This window comes from Oryzias latipes, chromosome 16 (genome assembly GCF_002234675.1).
Source record: "Oryzias latipes chromosome 16, ASM223467v1".
Taxonomy (NCBI): Eukaryota; Metazoa; Chordata; class Actinopteri; order Beloniformes; family Adrianichthyidae; genus Oryzias; species Oryzias latipes.
The window spans coordinates 8,261,152-8,281,765 of record NC_019874.2 but is presented as its reverse complement, the minus strand read 5'-3'; the positions used below and the strand labels follow the sequence as shown (position 1 = coordinate 8,281,765).

General features: G+C 42.2%; 1 protein-coding gene across 3 annotated transcripts in view; it reads right to left on the bottom strand.

Annotated features, from left to right (window-relative positions):
• Window positions 1–20,614, bottom strand: part of tsnare1 (t-SNARE domain containing 1) — a 182,395-nt gene that overhangs the window by 70,648 nt on the left and 91,133 nt on the right. For all 3 annotated transcript variants that reach the window (XR_002291925.1, XM_011484938.2, XM_020709969.2), the window contains 4 exons: window positions 7,677–7,767; window positions 7,505–7,579; window positions 7,308–7,361; window positions 3,760–3,912 (listed from right to left, as the gene is read on the bottom strand). Coding sequence is in view for 2 of the 3 variants with exons in the window: in XM_011484938.2 (XP_011483240.1) it covers window positions 3,760–3,912; window positions 7,308–7,361; window positions 7,505–7,579; window positions 7,677–7,767 (373 nt within the window). In the remaining variant the exon portion in view is untranslated. The remainder of the gene's footprint in view (window positions 1–3,759; window positions 3,913–7,307; window positions 7,362–7,504; window positions 7,580–7,676; window positions 7,768–20,614) is intronic.

Genomic DNA, 20,614 nt, shown 5'->3' with positions numbered 1-20,614 from the left:
CCATGCATCACCATTTTCCCAGGGTCCACAACACCGAGCTTCATCCAGTGTGGGTCTTTGGTCAAGTCTCTTCACGTTACCACCTAACGTTTTTAGCCACAAGGGGGCCCAGGTCTGGGTCCCCCTGTGCTGATGCCCAGCCTGGATGAAATACAGGATCAAGAAGGGCATACGGCATAAACATCTCTGCCAAACCAACCGTGCAAATCAGGGAAAGGTGCTCCGCTGTGGCGACTCCTAAAGGGGGATATGCTGAAAGGTGAACAATAGCATTCAGACATCCCCACCAAATCACAGTCCCTGATTGGTCAAAGTTCAGCCTGGTTTAACTTTCAATTCGATGGCCGTGCGTTTCATTTATAGAGCTCAGAAATGTCTTAAAAATGTCTGTAGCTACACGTGAGTGTGAGAGTTTTGCAATTGCAAAGGTCAAATGTGGAAGCCCAAATCATACATAGACTTTTTTATTGGAAGTGTCTGCTTGAGTGTGCCTTGCAGAAGGCGGTGTAAACCTAGCTAAAGACATAAACTAACATGAACTGTTTCAGCTTTTATTTCCAAGTATGTCTTTTGATTTCACCTGCCTGTCAAGTAAGTCTTCATACTCAGTTTTCTATCTCCTCCTGTGTTACACAATTAGGACTCTTGGTTCACTGACTCCATGTTTGACAACTGATCCAGACTTCTGTTGCACTACATTTTGGGAACTGTTCATTATCAAGAGGAGGAGAGACTTCCTTTAGCCTTCTCAGCCTCTTGTGTGTCTTTTCCAACCACAATTGAAAAGCCCTCTGCTTCTTAATAAGCCTTTTCATGTAAAATGCAGCTCCTCCAACAACAGCAGAGCTTCCTCTCTTATCAAATTGCATAGCTCGGCTTCTGCACGTCCTCCACGCTGAAAGACTAGCTTTTTACAAACAGAACTTGTCGGTCTCTTCCCAAAACTTTATTTTGCTGCATTATGTAACACATCTCTGAACTTCAGGCGAGCAGTTACTTCCAAAGTCAGCCTTTCCAGGTTATTGCTATGTTTTTTTTTTATGTTAGATGTCTCTTTTAAGAAGGTTCAAAAATTGAAGCAACTCCGCCAAAGCAAGGGTAACTGTCGTTTAGAGCTTAGTTTCTGTCTGTCAGTTTTGCATTTATACGAAGAAAGGTGCAGAATTGTCTGTATTTAATTGTCTGTGGTAGGATTTCATGTAACCCTTGTGCTATCCTAGGCACTTTAACATTGGGAGTGGGGTCATCTAGACCCACTAGACAGTGCTCTGAACCTTTTTTCTTCAATGATTTGTGATCTTCACTGGTGTCCATGGATTACATGAAATCTATCCACCTTTGTCATGGTACGGAAAACACGTCAATGTAAGGGTGGGGTCATCTAAGATAGCACAAGGGTTAAACATGATAAAACAGATGAACTCTATAATATTTTACTGTTTAAATATATCCAAAAACCAAAGCTTGGAACCATGAAAAACTTAAACCCTTAGAGCAAAGCAGCTCTCAGGCTCGGCTGGCAACCTAGAACAATACACTGATGTTGAACAAGTGGTGGCGTTGAAGCTTTTATGTATACAGTTTCTTAAGTATTTAACACAAACATGCCATTTCATGGCACAGTTGAATCCATTTTACGCTGGTTCTTGGACAAAAGCTTTCAGTCGTCAACCTTTTCAACACCTAGGGTGCTACAGATGCTGTTGCTTCCAGTTAGTTTACTACCACCTGCAATCTCATCTGCAGACTCCAAGCCTCTGCCACACTTCCACCCAGTCTCTGAGGAAGACGCAATTAACCTCAGATCCAAACTTTTTTAGTGATAACGATGACAGAAACCTGCTCCTCGGGTTCACCTGGGAGGGGGACCTCATAGAAAAGTGTTGAGATGGAATTCAACTTTTTTAGTGAGCACGTGGGTGTGTGTGTGTGTGTGTGTGTGTGTGTGGGGGGGGGGGGGGGGGGGCTTGTTTGGATTAAAAAACATCAGGTGAAGATTGTATGAAAGTAAAAGAGAACATTGACAGATAATATTCCTCCCAGAGGAACAGCAGTAAGTCCCCTGACTCCTCCAGTGCAGTGGGTGACACTTATCCAAACTGCTGTGAGTGGAGAAGAAGCCCCCGTCTGAAAACCAATCATCATCCTGGCCTATCTTCTTCAGTGTTAAAATGAGGCTGTCATTTGTACTGTGAGGCTCTCACCACATGAATCTCTGCACAGGCACTGATGCCCGCCCTTTCGTCGCTCATACTTGGAACTGGGCTCTTGCAACAGGATTAGCCGAATTTAAGCATTGACAAAGTTCTGACAGCTCCAACTGGCCGCAGAGATACATCTTCATTATGTGGCAAAGTGCTCCTAAAACATTATAATCAGTCTTCAAACTGGTGGATGGCAAGCTGTCATCAGAAGCAGGGCCGCTGTGTAAAGACTTATCACCATAAAAGCAGGTTGTAGCAGCATGTGTCAGGCTTTTACTTTCTTTCAGTCATATGCTAATAGAAAAGCTTTAAATCACTCTACAGTGAGTCCTAAAAAGACTGTGACTTGCACAAATGGAGCAGCATGTTCAGTGCACCTCTGTTGTCAGGGAGCTTTTCAGACAGTCTAAAATCTTTCCCAAGAGTCTGAAAAATTAATATTAATATCGTGGTATAAGACAAAAAAATGAGTTTTTTTTCAAAAAGTACCACCTTTTAGTTATGTTGCACATGCTTACATTCTTGCACAAATATTATTATATTGAAATCCAGTGAACATCCTCAATTACAACAAGAAGAAAGTGATACATTTTTGCTCGATGACTGTGGTTTTTGTCTGAATGAACATGACATAACCATCCATCCATCTTCTGAACTCATTGAATCCCTTTTGGGGTCACAAGGCTGGTGGAGCCAACCCAGTTACAGTTGGGTGAAGGAGGGTGCACCCTGAACAGGTCACCAGTTTGTCGCAGGGTCTCACACCTTGAGGCAATTTAGAGATACCAGTGAACCTGTGCAGCATGTTTTTGTATTGTGGGAGGAAGCTAAAGTTCCTGTAGAAAACCCACTGATGCCCAAGGGAAGCATGCAAACTCCACACAGAAAGCACCCATATGCGATTTGAACCAGGGCTTTCTCAACTGAGAGGTCAGAGTGCTAACCACCTCATAAGAACATTAACAGTGCGCTGTTCTGTCACAAAAATATCTGATATGCATAGAGTGTAAACCCCATGTGTCAAACTCAAGGCCTGGGGGCCAAATGTGGCCCTCCATGTCATTTCATGTGGCCCGCGAGAGCATAAAAGTTTTTAATTTCTTAAAAGAAAAAAGAAAACTTGGTGTGTATTTATTCATATCTAGGGGGAATCGGACTTGAAATATTGGATTGAGCAAATATAGATTAGGACTTAAACACTGTCCATATAACCTAACATGACAGAATCAATTTAAAAAGGATTCATGCTAGAGTAACAAGCAAACATGTTTTTTAATGCAACTGCAATTGTCACTTTAAAAAGTTATAATAAATAAATAATGACTTATTTAACATTAAGGAGTAGTTACATTCATTTTTCATTACATTTAGTTACATGTATAAGTTATATCTGGCCCTTTGAGGACAACCACTATGCTGATGTGGCCCTTGGTGAAAATGAGTTTGACACCCCTGGTGTAAACGATCAGTGTATGAGAAGACAACGCAAATAACAGGAATGAACCACATACTCCACAGCATGCACCTGTGCCAAAGACAGAACTCAAATACTCACTTCAATTTGAAGCAGGGCATTCTCCCTCTCACGAAGCACCTCCATGTCTTCCTCACTTATCTCGGACAGGAACACTTGAGCTCTGTCTGGAGCTGGTCCGTCTCCAAAAAGCAGGCCTTCCTCATTTATCTCACTGGTTAAAACCTGGGGACTCTGTTGGAGCCAACACACCAGCACATGCAAAAGCAAACATGTTATTTTGGGATTTGAAGAGAAATTCAGCTTCCCACAGCTACTTGACAAAGTTGGTGATTTATTTGGTTTTTTCTCGCTATAATTTTCTCCCTGTAAAATCATAAGTTACCTTTAATCCATACACTGCCCCCCAACCCCCAAACCACCCGTATCTGTTTAGCATTGTGCATCTTTGTTCAAGTGGGGCCTTTTTTATTTTTTTACACTATGAGAGCAGAGGCCAGATGTATGCACTTGTTTGGTTGGACACCATTATTTCCAGCCAAAAAAAACAAATCCATGACGTAAAAAAATAAGGTGCTGGTATGAGAAGCCACATAAGGTAAATTAAGATCAGTCTCTGGTCCATCCAATGCAGTGGTCAGATGGTCCATCTTCTAAGCTAGTCATCAGGCCTGTGGGGGCCGGCATGTCTCCGCTCAAAACCCACTGGATCCCTTTGCTGAGTGTTGGCAGGGAGATGCTAAGTGTCTCCAAGATTAGTCACTGGATTAGATACTTACTTGGCTGAGCATTGGTGTAATCGGGCAAGAAACCAACAAATCTTTGCTGACAAGACTGTGCTGAATAGAAGCTACAACATACACCAAGGCTGCTTTTGAAAAAAAATGAGGTAAATTATCAGGACCAGTCATGTTTTCATTCCTGCATGTCTGATACTGCAGCCCAGTGATGGAGGCTCTATCAGCATCAGTTTTCAGTTTAAAAGAAAGTTTTGCTTTACATAGACTTTCTGTTGCTGTAATGAAAGAAAATATAGATCCAAGTCCTTTTAACCTGTAAGATTGTAAATATTTGTTTATTCTATTTTAAGACATGAGAACTCATGGTGACATCAATGTAAAAGAAAAACATCAAGTGTGGTCCACTTGTGTGGCATAAATACATCATTTTAATTTTAAGGAAACGTGTCCGGGAGATTATGGGTTCATTAAAAAAGGTAGAAAAATACTAACACTGTCTATTTTCTCTTTAGCTGGACTTAGATTAGCTTCTCTAGATTAATTAGGATAGACCTAAAGTATGATTCTTTGACATTTAAAAAGTGTTTGTTTGTGTTACTGTGTGTCAGAGGCACACAGAGAAATAGCTAAGTCCAAATTACAACAAAAATTAAAAAGGGAAAAAGAGGGATTTCAACCAATTTTGATAGGGAAGAAGAAGAAGGGAAACACCTTCATCAACGCTGTCCAGCTTGTATAAATAGACATTCATACAAAACCAGCACTTAATGCACAAATGATGGACCTTGTACAGAAGTACTGAATACAATAAGAATTCACTTTAGAATATTTTCACGTATAAGAATTTCTTCATTCCCTTTCCTTGTACCCTATATTTGGATAAAACCATGTTTCTAGGCTGTTATAACTATACACTCCAAATGTATTAATTATTATTATACCATGGTCCAGGTGAATACTCGATTCTGATTGGCTGCTGGGTGTGCATTAAAACCTGATAACCGCACTATGAAAAAAGAGGTTCCGGTCGCCTAGCTTAATAGTTTTTTATCGCTGCGCCGGCTTCTTTAAAACAACCTTTTGCTTCATCAAAAACAAGGGGTAAGAGGAGAACTTTCTCTCTGAACTGATGCTTTATTCAACCCATTGGAAAGATCAGCATAAATATATCGCCGAATCTTGACTGCAGCGGTGGTGCGGCGTGACGCGGACTATTTGTTATGTGATGCGACGTCAGCTTTTTGTGATGAAAGCGATCCAAATCAGAAAAAAAAACAAGAATAAAAGACTAAAAACTAGTTAATATGTATTGCTTTTGTAAGTGACCATGGTATAAGCGGGTTAATGACCTTCGAAGTGTGCGTTATTACTTTTTAACGCACGGTTCAGGCTTCCACGGCGTGCGTTAAAAAGTAATAACGCACACTACGTCGGCCATTGACCCTTACTTAATTTTGCACAGAGGACATTCTATTCTGCACTGTTCAATACACAGCATACTCATGTAATGGGATGCAAACGGAAGGAAATGCTGTTTAAAGCCGAACAAGCAGCATTCAGTGCAGCACAGGACTATTGGGAGGCTGGAAAAGAGGCGCACACACACACACACACACACATGCTTTGTAGGGGTGGGCAAAAAAAAGCACACCAAAGGAAAGACGGCGCTGTGCTCGACTATTTTGCATTGCTAATATGTTCCACCTCTGTATGGCTGATTGCGCTACTAATTCTGTTTGGAGAGGCCAGCATCTGTCAAAGCGTGGGGGCCAACCTGAGCTGAGTCACAGAGTTCTGTCTGCTGGCCACTCTGTGACTCACTCTTCCTCACCGAACTCTGCAACAACACGCTCACCCACCCACAGAGACACATACCACGCTGGAATACATTAGTTCATCACACTGATGGAAAGGACTGCATGCAGACTGAGTTGATCCACCTGACATCTCACCGTACAAGTTTGCATGTTGCTGACAGTTTGACATTATTTCACGTTCCTTCTTATTGATTCTGGACCATGATGCTAATTTTCACGCGTGTGGGAGGTATTCAGTAATGTTGGCACAGGTTTAAAAAAGTAGTTCAAAATGTAAATGGATGTGATTTCACAATTCAGCTGGTGACTCACTTCTGTCTCCACTTCCTCCACAAAACAATAAAATCTTTGCATTGTTCAGATCCGACTCAGAAAACTGCTAATGCATTCAATGTTGATTTGTCGGTGATTTATTAAGACCAAACCACGCTATTTAAATGAGGATTTCACCTGGGCTATGGATTGAGCATGTTAAGCCTACGCAGCAGATAATAAAGAAGGAGCAGAAGGAACAGGGTGCTGCTGGAACAAATGCAGCTGACAACACCCCTTGAAGACTGCATAACATCTACACATCAGGGTTTCTGTGGAACAGGCTTTAAGGTAAGATCCTTGGATCATTGCTGTGCAAACTCTGTAGCTGATCAGCCTGTATTTGCACTAACAATGGACAGCAACTCCCTAACCGTAGATATAACAGATGCAAGAACAATATATCATGCTCGTACTGCCCCCCGCCCCAGTAAAAATTGGCTTTTTTTTCCCAGTGGCTCACACGAGTCACTGCAAAATCAAAATGCTACAAGTTGTTTGTTTTCTTCAGCCCCAGCCTGCTCCTCAAAAATGTTTATTCTCCAGTGACCTCACAAATGGTTGAATCAAATCAAAATATGAAACAAGAAATGTCCGAGTGTATCAGAAATGGACAGGATGGATTAAGTATCAAATGACCAGAAGGGACTTCAGAGGACTTCTGTGGGGGAAGCTAAGTGCAGAAAAACTTTACTTCACATTGTCCTCCAAGGAAGGGAAGAGAAGCAAAAGAAGCACATTCAATCTCTGTTAAGATCACCTTCTTGTCAGTCTGTGCCGGTGGCAGCAAGGCCCTTGAGCGTTCTGCAATTTTCTGAAAGGGGAACAGAGGAAAAGAAAGGGTCAAACTGATTTCCGAGAGCATCGGCTTCATGCACACTTCTGTCAGTGAAGCAGATCTGTTGATTCATTCTTCTAAAGTTTGTTTTTGTTGATGGAAACAGCGAACGATTGTACCTTCTGTAGATCTCCGTATCGCTGCACAGACTCTGAGAGTTCCGTCTTTAGCCTGGTGAGGCGCAGGCGGTCTTGCTGTAAAACAAAGCAGGATTGGATTTGAACAAATGACACATAATTGGTTGTTTCTTTGTGGCACTGAGTAAATGTTGGGATCAGCAGCAGGACATACCCGTGAGGACCCACTGATGATGTCAGACAGCTGTTTGATGAGATGGCTTGTGCTAGTGATGACTTTATTGGTTTGCTGTTGAGTGGAGTGTCTACGTGGAAAAGGGAGGAGGGGGCACAGACAAAGAAACAGTCGTCAAGACAAGGCATTTCATCAACAAAGCAACATGTAGATACGTATAATGTACCAACTGTGAAAAGGTCAGTGTAGCTTATCCTTCATCCAGACAGATTCTGATTCAAAGAAGTGGGTAAACATTTCCTGAGATTTAACAGCAAACGTGAATTACATCAACCAAAATCAAACTTTTTGTCAGCCATCTGATTGTTGAATTCACAAAAGCCTTCATCTGCATCATCAACACTAAAAAGAATCAGCAGAGGATTTCATGCGTGCACAGCAAACTCAGAAAACAACAATTTTTTTTTTGAAGATTCCTTTTCCCAAAATATTAAGCAGCAAACATCCATGTCCAGTGTCAAGTGATAAAAAGCTCTGATTGTGACAGCTGGAGTAACCTCTAAATGTGAGAGGGAAGGAAAAAGTCTGCCCAAGGCACACAGCCTTTGTCCTGCCATGTCTCAGCAGAAGTCTCTCAGATTGTCATCGTCTCTGTTTCAATCCACCAAGCGCTGATGATCCTGCGGTGAGTGACACGTATCCAGCTGATGTGACACCAGGGAACCTTGTACTGCCACAGTCACAGTGTCTTTGGTCACATCTCCCTCACATGAAATCTACTTAAATAGAAAATAAAATTTCTATTTATTTGAACAAAAACATTTTTTTAACTCAAGGTTTTGTTTAAAATGGTCTTTAGTTCTCAACAAGTGAAATGAGTTCATCGGTTTTTCTTTTTGCTTTAAACTGACTTTACTGTTAACTGGCAGATGGTAATTTCATCCACAAAGCACCTTCATAAAACAACATCTGATAGCCCAAAATGCTTTACAGTAAAACAAAGACCACAACTTTTCTCACTTTTTCCTGGCATACTCATGTATGACCAATTTTTATCCGTGCAGTAATTGCAAAATGTAAAATTGTGAAGGAAATTGTTTTATTTTATCATTGCTTAAATGTAATTGTTTAAATGTATTTTAAATGTTAACTCAGATTGACCTTTTGACCTTTTTAGAAACAGCTTTGTGTGTTTGTTCATCTGCTTCTCATCCCCAGTTATGAGGGGGTTTTACGACACACTGTCCTTAACTGATAAGAAATACTGTTTGAACTTAGAACCCTCTCAAATGGTTCATTATATGACACCCCCTAATGCAGTGTTTTTCAACCAGTGTGCCGCGGCACACTAGTGTGCCGTGGGAGATGGTCAAGTGTGCCGTGGAGAAATTACCTTCATTAATCATTCACTGATCTAAAAACATTTCCCATCTCCAGGATATCAGCTCTTTGTTCATCCAAACAGGCCCTGATAAAACACTGAGTAGTTAGGAATATGAAAGATCTTAAAATTACTTTTTCTTTGTGTTTATTTAATTCTATTAAAGAAATTTTGATAAGAATGACGCTACCGCGATTTCCCTGCAGCTATGACAGTTTGCGGAAAAGTCCCGTCCCTTTAACTGTCTCCACCAATCATTCTTGAAGGCTTAATCACATGTCATCAGTCTGACCAATCAGAAGTGCTTAAAGTCTTCACTTCCTTGTTCTTAATTCTGCTGATAAAGTCGCTCAGTTCTAACAAAAATACCGGCTAAAGCTCTTCTTTAGTGGTGTAGCTTTGCACAGAGTCCGGTGTCAGACCGTGAAACAAGTGGACAATACAATAAATCTCAGAGACGCCAGTCTTTCTGCAAGTTTTCGGCACTTTTCACACTACATCTCCCATGATGCATTGGCTTAAAGAGCCAGTGTCCCAGCGCACAATGAGTTGTCCTTGCGAAACGCCTTGAAACCCCAACAAACAAACAGTTTCTAAATTTTTCTAATTTAACTTTCATTTCATCTCTTAGAAAAAACAGCCGCAACTTCCTGCTTTTCCGGCCACAATTATCACAAAAATGCACGTGAGATTGCGGGCGGGCGGGGGGGGGGCTGTCGATCAATACAGACCATGAATTTCTGTTTTTTTTTTTTTTTTTGGATGCTGGTGTGCCGCGGGATTTTTGTCAAGGTTAAAGTGTGCCGTGGCGCAAAAAAGGTTGAAAAACACTGCCCTAATGAACTTTTCTCTTTGTTTGGAAATTCTAACCTCCAACTTGAATTCTTAATAAAAGGAGAACTGGGAGAAGCAGACACTTTGAGAGGAGAAGGGTGGTGGACTTTCTTCCGTCATACTTGCTTTTCTCCCTTGTGCATAAGAAACTTGATTCTTGTTGTGGTTTGATGTTTCTAATTGTGTTTTTCTTTAATGTCTTGATGCATTTATCTGACAAAAATGTAAGTTGGTTAAAACACATTATAACGGCATAAATTGTCTTTGTGGAAGGATAGCGCCCACCTGAGCCTCACAGCTGGGGGCTTTTAGGTGCAGAGCAGCGACTGTCTGTGCTCCAGCTGATGGTAGAGCTGCCTGATAAACCTCAGAGAGTGAAAACGGAGTTTGTGTTTCCCTAAAGTGTCTAACAGAAGTTTTCATTGATGCTCCTGAAACAGGAGCAGCTCTGTGCAGTGTGTACTGGTGCATTCTGGGAACTCTGCTCTTCCCTGTTAAAATGACGTCTTGCTGAAATAAAAAAGGTTAATATTGGGAGTTCCACAGTTCTGAGATACTATCAGACGCGTTTGTTTCTGCTGCTGACAGAAAAGCTAGACTATTTTTGCTGATTCAGAGTTTAATGACAGAAACTCTTAGCTACATCAGAACTCTCTGGCTGGTTCCGAATTCCGAATGGATTTTAAAAGCAATCCAGACACCAAACTTACAATTTTTTTTATTTTTTTTGCAGGGATTATGATTTTAACAAATTTAAAATCAAATCGATATGAGTGTTTTACAAAGACTAATGGTGAATCCACTGTGTTCTGGTGATGATAACATTGATGGTTTATTTAAAAAATATATTTAAATGCATTTGTTTCACAAAAATTGTTCAAAACCAATGCATTGTGGTCTATTTTCACCAATCTAGTGAGCATTTATGCATCGTGGTTTTTCCGCAGAGACTTTCTGGGGTACGTGACTTTGAAACTGTAGATTTGGACAGAACTACAAAATGGTAGTGAAAGAATTCAGACATAGCTTCAATTTCCAAGTGCGCTCACCTGGATGTTGATGTGCGATGATAACACGCTTTTATTGATACGTAGAAACAGAAAGTTGAAAAAAAAGTCTTACAATGTGATCCCTCCTGTATAAAAATAGTGTTACTTTTTTCTAAATACATCTGTTTAAACTGTAAAGGTACAGATACTCTTAATTTGTTTTTGTTTTTTTAATTCATTAGTTGATGTGTTCTGTTCATCAACAACTATAGGTTTCCTTAGTTTTATGAGACCAAATTACTTTTATTTAAAACTGACATTTTGACTGTAGGCAACTGCTTATGTGTAATAATTATCTTTATTGGTACTTTTTCTTTCTCTGCATTAAAAATATTCTTATGCAAATATTTGTTTACAGCTTGTTACACCTTCACTCCCTGAGGCACAAATCCCTTCAAGATGCGTACATTCTAACTGACTCCCAGCTTGGAGGAAAGAAGCATGTTGGGTCAAGGAGATTTCATTAAAATGCATTAAATACAGAACCAACAAAGCTTATTATCAGTGTTGAAAAGAATGAAAACACTGATAATAATCTTTTTTCTACAACACGCCAAATGTGAAGAGTTCTGCTGTTTAATCAGAGCTTATGTGTGCAGTTCAACTAATTGTGCAAACATCAGAAAACATTGAAGTAAATCTAACAAAGCTAAAGCCGTTGGCTCTTTGGTTTCCATGCTGCTGGTGAGGCAGAGTTTCAGTCGTACAGAGGTGAGCAATGAAATAGTCAAATCCTCCGAGTTCTGCCATGCTTTTTTCTAGAAACCTTGCTCGGGTGAGAGGTTGGAGCCACAGCCGTACTCAGTACTCTGAAGCACGTCCACTGCCGGCCCAGGTTAAGACTGTTATTAAATATCGAGACGGTCAGGTCATCCTGGGGTTACAGGCAACTCCCTACACAACACCTCCCACAGCATCTTCCAATCTGGGCAATCCATCGTTTCTGCAGCTCCACAAGCACACTTCTGCAGCTGCTCGAAATTCAGTCTCTGTGAGTGATGGGAGAGGACAGAGAAGGACTAAAGTGGGCTGATCAAAGGAGAAACACATTAGTGCTAAACATTAGGTTCACTTTGTGGCAAGAATAGGGTTTACAGCTGGAATAAACAAGTATGTTCGCTTGTTTATGTGGTTGATGTGGAATGTCTGTATCAGTGATGCAAAGATGTGTAGTATGTACTTAAGTTAGGTGAACAGTGGAGACTATAGAGACACAGACTGTACACCCTGGAAAGCAGCCCTGACATACTGCATGTCTTCCATGCTGCATGTGCACAGTCGATAAAAAACAGATTCTGCTCTCATCTCAGGCAGAAAGATTAAGTTCCTGACCTGAGCCTGATGAGTCATGATTCAGCAGCAAAGCAGCAAGAGAAACATTAAGGATTATTTTTAAATCACACAGTTACTCTGTAAAACTATGCAGCACTGGGTTTCTTAGCCCCAATTCTGCAGCAGAACAGGAACAATAATTATGCAGATGAATGTGGAAAAAAGCTGATAAACCAGGATTTGCTCTCTCAAAAAAACGACATATCAAAGACCCTTTGACAGGCGTGATGCCTCTGAAGGCAATGACACACAATGACGTGTCTCCAGTTGCATTTAACTTCCATCAAAGCTAAAAGAATGACCTTCATTTGTTGATTTGGCAAATATTTGACAGGTTGCAGCCCACCTGCACCTAACAGACTAAAAACAGAATATTTGTCATGGTGTGAATGCTTCACACCACTGAAATTCTCTTCAATATCCATACCTTTTTGCTGCACCTAATTTCTCCTTCATACTTTCAGCTGTTTCAGATATCTTCTTGTCAAAACTTTCAACTCGATCAGGTAAAGGGTGCTTGTGTTTTTGTTGTTTTTTATAATTTATTTTGTCAAAAATTTTAGGCAAAATAAGAAAAAATGTAGCCCCATGATAAGTGTTCAACTCCTTCACAAACGTTGGGTCCTTTTAGAACTTCAGAACATGGTTTCAACTTTTAAACTGTTCAGAAAACACAGATATCTTTCAGTTTAATGCAACTTTTACAAATATGACACATTTTGTTTGCATTTCTTTCAGCATTTTACACTGGATTAGGTGTAAAGCCATATAAATGTTGGTCATTTCCACTTGTCACCTTTCTTGTACATGCATTTTGGTATATTTGTTGAAATTTAGAAATACTTCAGTTTGTTGGGTTTTTTATGTTGATTTTTTATTTATCTTCTTTTGTGTTTGCAATTTCTTTTTTGCCAATTTATGGAATTCTTTTCCTTGAAGAAACCTTAAATCTTTCAGCTCCTCTAACAGCAAGCATCTCTAAGAACTTTAGTAATGGATTCAACATTTGTGCTCAAAATACTTGACCCCAATCCCAACGTTAACGTGCCTAGATACCACAAGGGTTAAGAAATCACTTAAAAACAATGCCATAACACGACAACGATGAAACACAGCAACTCAATGTGAAATGAACAGCTTCTAATGTGAACCACATATTTTTTCACTGTTCTTCCGACAATCTCGATGTCATTTATCATTTATTTGTCATTTATTAGTGTTCCTTCATAGATGTCTTCTAGTAACTGCCCTGCAGTAGGCCTCCACCAAATCAAAAAAAGCAAGTACAAAGCGTTGAGCCCGATATTGATTTAGACCAGGGGTCGGGAACCTATGGCTCGCGAGCCATATATGGCTCTTTTGATGGTCACATGTGGCTCGCAGACAAATCTTTAATTATACTTTTTTTTTTCTTTTTTTCATTAGACCAGTCCTTCTCGGGCGCGATGCGATGCCAGAGGCGCGCAGTAGTAGCGGTGCTTGGAGAGAAAACTATCAGTTTACTATTATCTATTATTTCACAGAGTTTGTACCAGCCGGAAACCTGTGAATTGCCGTGCCTAAAACTGCACGCTCCCGTCTCTGAGAAAGAGCGCGCAGTTTCGGGGACGGGATGTGTGAGGAAGAAACCAGAGGGTAGGGGTGGGGGGTGGAGTTGTGGGCACAGGTAGCAGGTGAATCGCGCAGGGATTCTAGTAACGTAAAACCCGCTACCCATCACTCACTGCAGCGGGGGTGGGTGTGTTTGGCTCCGCGTCTGCGAGTGAGCAGTCTTTCTCACATCTACAGAACATTCAGACCTACGATCAGGTTTAAAGACTCAACGCCTCATTTATCAGCAACAGCATAACAATATTATTAAAAAGAATCCACAGACTTATTGTACTTTAAAAATGTTGAAATTACATCAAATGCACACATTCACTTGTATATTTAGTTTTAAACATATCGTTGCTTACTGACTTGGACTGGGTGGCTGTTGGGCAGCGTTAAAAGTTCTGGAGTTCAATGAACGCATCAAGCAGAGATCTGATTGGCCCTCAGTTCTGTCGCTCAGACTGTTGTTAGGTAGTTTGGACCAATGGGGTTCAGCTATGGGCCGAATAAGGGAAATGGGAGGGCTGGAGCGGGAGCAGGTGAATATAAAGGTGGGAGAAGCGCTCTCGTCTCGTCGGGAGAAATTAAGAGTTAATTGTACGGCGTTTGTTGCGGTCTGCAATAACAAGAACAAAGAACCTTAAATGAGGTTAAGTCTCCGTGCCTCAGTGTAGGAAAGGGACACCACATTATTGTATGGCTCTTTTGAAATTACATTTCAAAATATGTGGCGTTTATGGCTCTCTTGGCCAAAAAGGTTCCCGACCCCTGCTTTAGACATTCAAATCTTGTGGACGAAATATAAAGTTTGAATAACTAAAAGTGTAGGACTTCCATAATTTCTGCCTCTTGTTGCTGTGCCCCGCCCTCGTAATTCCTCACCAATGAGTGAAGATATCTTTTGTTACATTGTTTTGTTTATAAGCTTTAAATGGGAAAAGGAAAGTCCCCTTGACGGCAGTCTGAACACAGACCAAATTCAAGGTTCAGGACTTGATCCAGACCATTAAGCTGACTGGGTCCAGAAAACGGTCTCCCCAGTCTGAATACACCCTAAGTAAACTGCAGGTGCTGCATTTGTAACTCATTCAGTCAGCTAGGACACGTACTGCATATGGATGTATACTTTTACCATAAGTGGCGCTAAATACGGCATGAGCTTTAGGAGCAGGGTTACACATTTCTGAGAAAAGCTGCTAATGTGACTGAAACACTAGGGGGAATGAAGGGAAAATGTCTGACTTTCAGTAATAATGTTTTGTGTTTAGGGGCAGGTGGAACATCCATGATTCAGTGCAACCCACGACAACAGCATCTCTCCCGTTACCTAGCAAACAGAAGTCGCCCACTTCTGAGGAATGCAGTTCAGCCCACAGATGTGTCAGGCAGCTCAAACCTGCTCACACTGAACTTCATGAAATCACCTGTCTCTGATTTCTGTTCATGCTGGGGTTCGCTCTTTTCCTTTCGGGTCTGGTTGGCTCTGGAGAAGGTAAAAGTTCAGGAGTGTTCCTGCGAGCCGAAGGAATGAGGAGGTGAGCTGGGGTGACCACATCCAAACAGTACTTAAAGCTTCAAACTGGAGATGCAGCTGCGTACTGGCTAAGATAATAATGTAGAGCTTTGATGTCTCAGATAACGGCTTTAATCTGTCGTCAGACGTGACAACGCTCCAATCAAAATCTTTTGCCAAGACACAATCTATAACCCTTTTCACAGAAACCCCTTTTAGTCTTCAAATCTGAATGAAAGCTCAGAAGCTTTTTCCTGTGAAGGCGAGATGGATATTGGACTCAGTCAGATGGAGTAACAGCCTTAAAGCAGATTGAGGACTAAAGCAAGAGCAGCTGCTGCTGTGTGTTCGCCACATGCAGCTCACAGAAGCAAAAAAGGACTGCACAAAAGTTTTCACATACACTTGGTTCAAATAGGCTAAAACTGGATTGTACATTTTGAGTTATTGTCAGCAAGTGTGAGTTACTCTTGAACTCTTTAACTAATTGCACCCTGACTGTATATAGAGAACTGGACTGAGTAACCACTCCTCCCTCACATTCCAAACAGGAAGTACCCGCTGGTTTAAAGAAGCCAGAATCCCATAGACTTCTGTAGAGAAACAAACAGTCATTCTACTGGTCAGATTGGACGTTCTTGCTCTGATACCTTTTATTAACATTTTCTTGCTAGTGCAAATTTTTTTCATATCTATTTTTATCAAAAGTTATTTAAGTGATTAACCTATCAATCAGATATCTCAGTAAAAGCATGTCGGGCCCGCTGGCACCACATTGTACATTTGATTAACAGATTCTCCTGAGCCAATTTCAGTGGAAGGGGTGTGGACTTGGAACAAGCTTACACCTGATTGCTGAAAGTAGTTGCCATAGAAATGTTAGCTCAGACCAACTTGGACCAATCACTGCCGTCTGGCTCAGTCACGGCGACGTCTGTGTCATGGAATAATGGCATAGGAGGTAAGGCAATTTCTACTGGTGACATCACACACGATCCGTCCAGTTTTATATACAGTCAATGATTGTGCACCAGGCTCTCTAAAAATTTCAATCCATTTTTAGGACACTCCAGTAAGCTCCAACAACTTCCTCTTCACAGCTGGAAAGAGTAATAACTGTCATGGGTGATCTCTTTACTCTGGCAAAAGCTTAGGATTCCTAGGATTCTGTCATCATCCTGTCCGTACTTGGTACTGCACTCCTCTGCACTGATATTATTATTAGACGCTCAGTGTCACCAAAGAGTCCAAAGTGCCTCAGTTACCATGGTGGCCACATTTCTGTCTTCCTACACATTTCTTCTTTTTCAAAATCTTCATGTTCCATTTTTCATGCTGCATCTCTGTGACTTTCCTCTGTTGTTTGTCTTCACAACAGTATTTGGAAAGTTTGCTCTCAGTGACCTGTGCAGATGTTTCCCACAATCACATTGCAAACCCTTACAATGCACCAGCCACATCTGTCTGAACAACCAGTCAGTCACCTGGGGCCTCATTTATAAAACTTTGCGTAGGATTTGCGTCAGAAGTGGCGTACGGATGAAACATAGGACGTGCGTACGCACAGAAATATTCGGATTTATAAAACCGTGCGCACGCACATCCTACGCATCTTTCCCTTAATAAATCACAACCAATTCTAAATGCAGCGCAGCTTTTGCGGCTACATGACACGCCCATAGTTGCCCATAAATAGTCCGTGAAACGCCCACAAATTAATATTCATGGCTTGCTAAATCATGGCAAACACAGAGGGGAAATCAAAAAAACGTAACTTCACTCAATGTGAAGTAGAAGTTATCGTTGGCGAGGTGGAAAAGAGGAGAAAAGTGTTGTTTGGGGCACAGTGTGGGCATTACTAATGCCAAAAAGGCACGTGAGCGGCAAACGGTGGCAGACGCCGTAAATGCTGTAGCGTCACAACCTCGGACGTGGCCGAAATAAAAAAGAAATGAAAGAAATGATCGGACATCAAAGTCGAGGCAAAAAAACGTCTAGCGCTGCATCGGCAGAGTGTGTCCGCCACGTGGGGGGGGGGGGGGGGGGGACCGGAGCTGACCCCTCTTGATGAGAAACTGGCCGCTATTATTGGGGAATCCCTATTAAGTCCCCCTTATCGGCGTCCTCCTCCGCCTCAGTCACCTGACTGAGACGGAGGGGACGCCGACGCGCCAGGGTCAGGGTGACACAGGTAAGAGAAATAATTAAAATGAATGCAGTCAAGTCACATGTATGCAGGCTACACAATTACAGATTATTAATATAGAACAATTTTATTTAAGTTGCTGGGTGTTCCAGCGGGGACAGTGGTTACGATGCTGCAGCTGAGCAGCCGTCTGGCCCCAGCGTCTCCACGGCACGCGGCTCTCAACCCTCCAGCAGTGGACGCGTCCTCACCGATGCAGTCCTTGAAATGCAGAGGGAAGTCAGTAGTTCAATCAGAGAGGTGGCCAAGGAGTTGGGCGAAATCAAGATCGCCCTGACTGAAATAAACTGCACGATGAGGGAATTCTTAAATAAATAATATTTTCCACACCTCTTTTTCTTTACAAGCGACGCATCACTTCCAAACGCTGGCGCACAGCAGCAGCAAATGGCTCAAATGCGTGGGGATGGGGTTCAGGGTCGGGGCCAACACAACAATCAGCGCCAGGGGGTAGAGGCACGTTTTTAAGCTGTGCCACATTGTGTAGCACAGCATATGCCAGCACGATTTGGCACACACTGTCACTTTCACGTGTTTCTTCCATCTGCCGACGGTGTCGCCATTTCTCATTTCACCCGTTTTTGTGCGTACGCCTTGGTCAGAGCTTGCGTGGAGGACGGCACATTTTCCCGTCAAGTTTGCTTTTTATAAATCTCAACTATTGCGTAGAGAGTGGCGTACGCCTTCTTTTGTGCGTACGCAACGTTTATAAATGAGGCCCCTGGTCATGTCCTTTTGCAAAGACCATGTCTGCTGAGATTTCATGGTCCACAGGTTTATAAAGCTACACCTGAGTCCTGCCTGGTGTAGTTGACAGCCTCTGTCACTCTTGTTGGTCAGAGCATCTGTGTTGTGACTGAATCCATTCAGCTGGACAGCCATTTAACAGTTATTGCACAAACTGCTGCTTCAAGAGGCCATCAGAACAAGAATCTGACCTCAACACAAAGATCAGAAAAAGACAACCTTGTTTCTTAAACTTGTTCCTGAAACAATCTACAAAACGTCTGAAAATAAAAACAGCAGTGCCGCAACATGCAGACTGTATGGATCTTTACAAACAGGAAGAAATTTTTGCGTATCACCAAACATATCCAATCACGCTACTATTGGCATGAATGCACACAGAATAGAGGTGTTTCAGTCCATTCTAAACTGAACATCCACCTACTGCTGCTCATATGTGGCTAGAGCAGGACGCTGAGCACCGACGTGGGTTTGGGACGAAGAGTGAAATCTGTGTGAGGGTGGGGGAGGACAGGGTGAGGGTCACAGCCACACAGTCATCATCTAAGTGTGGAGAGCTTGCTTCGCCGCTTCTGCCTTTTCCTTACAACCACTGGCTGGAAGCTAACATGAGGGAGTGTTGGTGTTGATGGGGTGGAGGTGGTGATGACTTGCTTGGAATAAATCTGTCAACTCTATATAGGTTTTGCTTCTTAAGCTAAAATAAGGACAAATAAATACTTTTTTGCTCGGTAAAACATATTCATGGCCACATTTTGACTGACTTCCAGTTAGTATAGTTTCCAGTTTTGTTTGGGGGTTTTCTTACATTTTCAGCAATTTAACCCTTGTGCTACCTTAGATGACCCCACCCTTTCATTGACGTGTTCTCCCTACCATGACAAAGGTGGATAAAGGTGGAAAGATTTCATGTAATCCATGGACACCAGTGAAGATCACAAATCATTGAAGAAAAAAGGTTCAGAGCACTGTCTAGTGGGTCTAGATGACCCAACTCCCAATGTTAAAGTGCCTAAGATAGCACAAGGGTTAAGATGACCTTGGTTGTAAACTGGTGGCAGATCTAGAATGTAGGGTCAACCCCCTGAGGGCGGGGGTGTTTAGGGGATATGTGACCGTAGTCTGACGAAGTTGCTGGGGATAGCCGGTCTTGCGGGTTAGCTTATAGCCTTGCCTGCGCTTTTTACCCCTCTGTTGTTTTTGGTTTTGAGATACAACCAGTTACTAAACTTGAAGTTTAGTTTACGAATAATAAAGGGATCATCTCGGAGGGAATGGGGAGTATTTTTGTGACACCTTTTACTAAAGCTTAAGAAAGTCTAACGTGAAGTCAGACTATTGTGGTTATAGGGGGTGACGCTGCTGTGACGTCATTTCCGGGTGAGCTATTCCCAGTGCTAGTCGTGTGTGACTGCTGTCCTCTTGTTTGGCATTAGCCTTACTACTATTGCTTACTCTAAGGGTTATCTGGGTTAATATTCACATCTAGTACCTTTTATTAGCGAATTCACCACTGTTAAACCGCTTGCTGTTCACTTTCTCATTTTGCTAAATAAACCACTTCTCTTTACCTAAACACCGCTAGCCTTAGCTAACCTAGCATGGCCACCACTCCTTCCGCCTCTCCTCCTCTCTCCTGCCCCATGTGCCATATGTTTAGTGATGACCCTGCCTCCTTTAGTGAAAATAGCGGTAGGTGTGTTAAGTGTAGTCTTGTGTTAGACTTGGAGGCCAGGCTGGAGCAGTTAGAAGCGTGGCTCCGCACAGTTGAAGCTAAGCCGGCTAGCCAGGTCGTTACTCGTAGCGCGGGCCGCGCTACCAGGGCTAACTTAGCTAGCACCCCAGCACCCTCCCAACAGCCGGGAGACAGTCAGGGGTTTGTACCGGTTGGGAGGAAACATAGTGCTAAACGCAAAAACTTAGAGCACCCGAGACTCCACGTTAGTAATAGGTTCTCCCCCCTCAGCGACACACCCGCTGAACACTCAACTCTGGTTATAGGCTCTTCTGAAGTTAGAAACGTGGAGCTCCCAGCGGCTACAGTCAGGTGTTATCCGGGGGCCAGAGTTGGTGACATCGAGGGGAACCTTAGGATGTTAGCTCAGAATAAGTCCAGGTTCCGTCGAGTCGTGATTCACGCAGGCGGTAATGATGCCCGACGGAGACAGTCAGAGGTGGTAAAGTTAAACGTAGCTTCGGTGTGTAAACTGGCTAAGACGATGTCCGACACTGTAATTTTCTCTGGTCCCCTGCCGAACTTAGTCAGTGATGAAATGTACAGCCGCTTTTCATCATTTAACCACTGGCTTTCTAGATGGT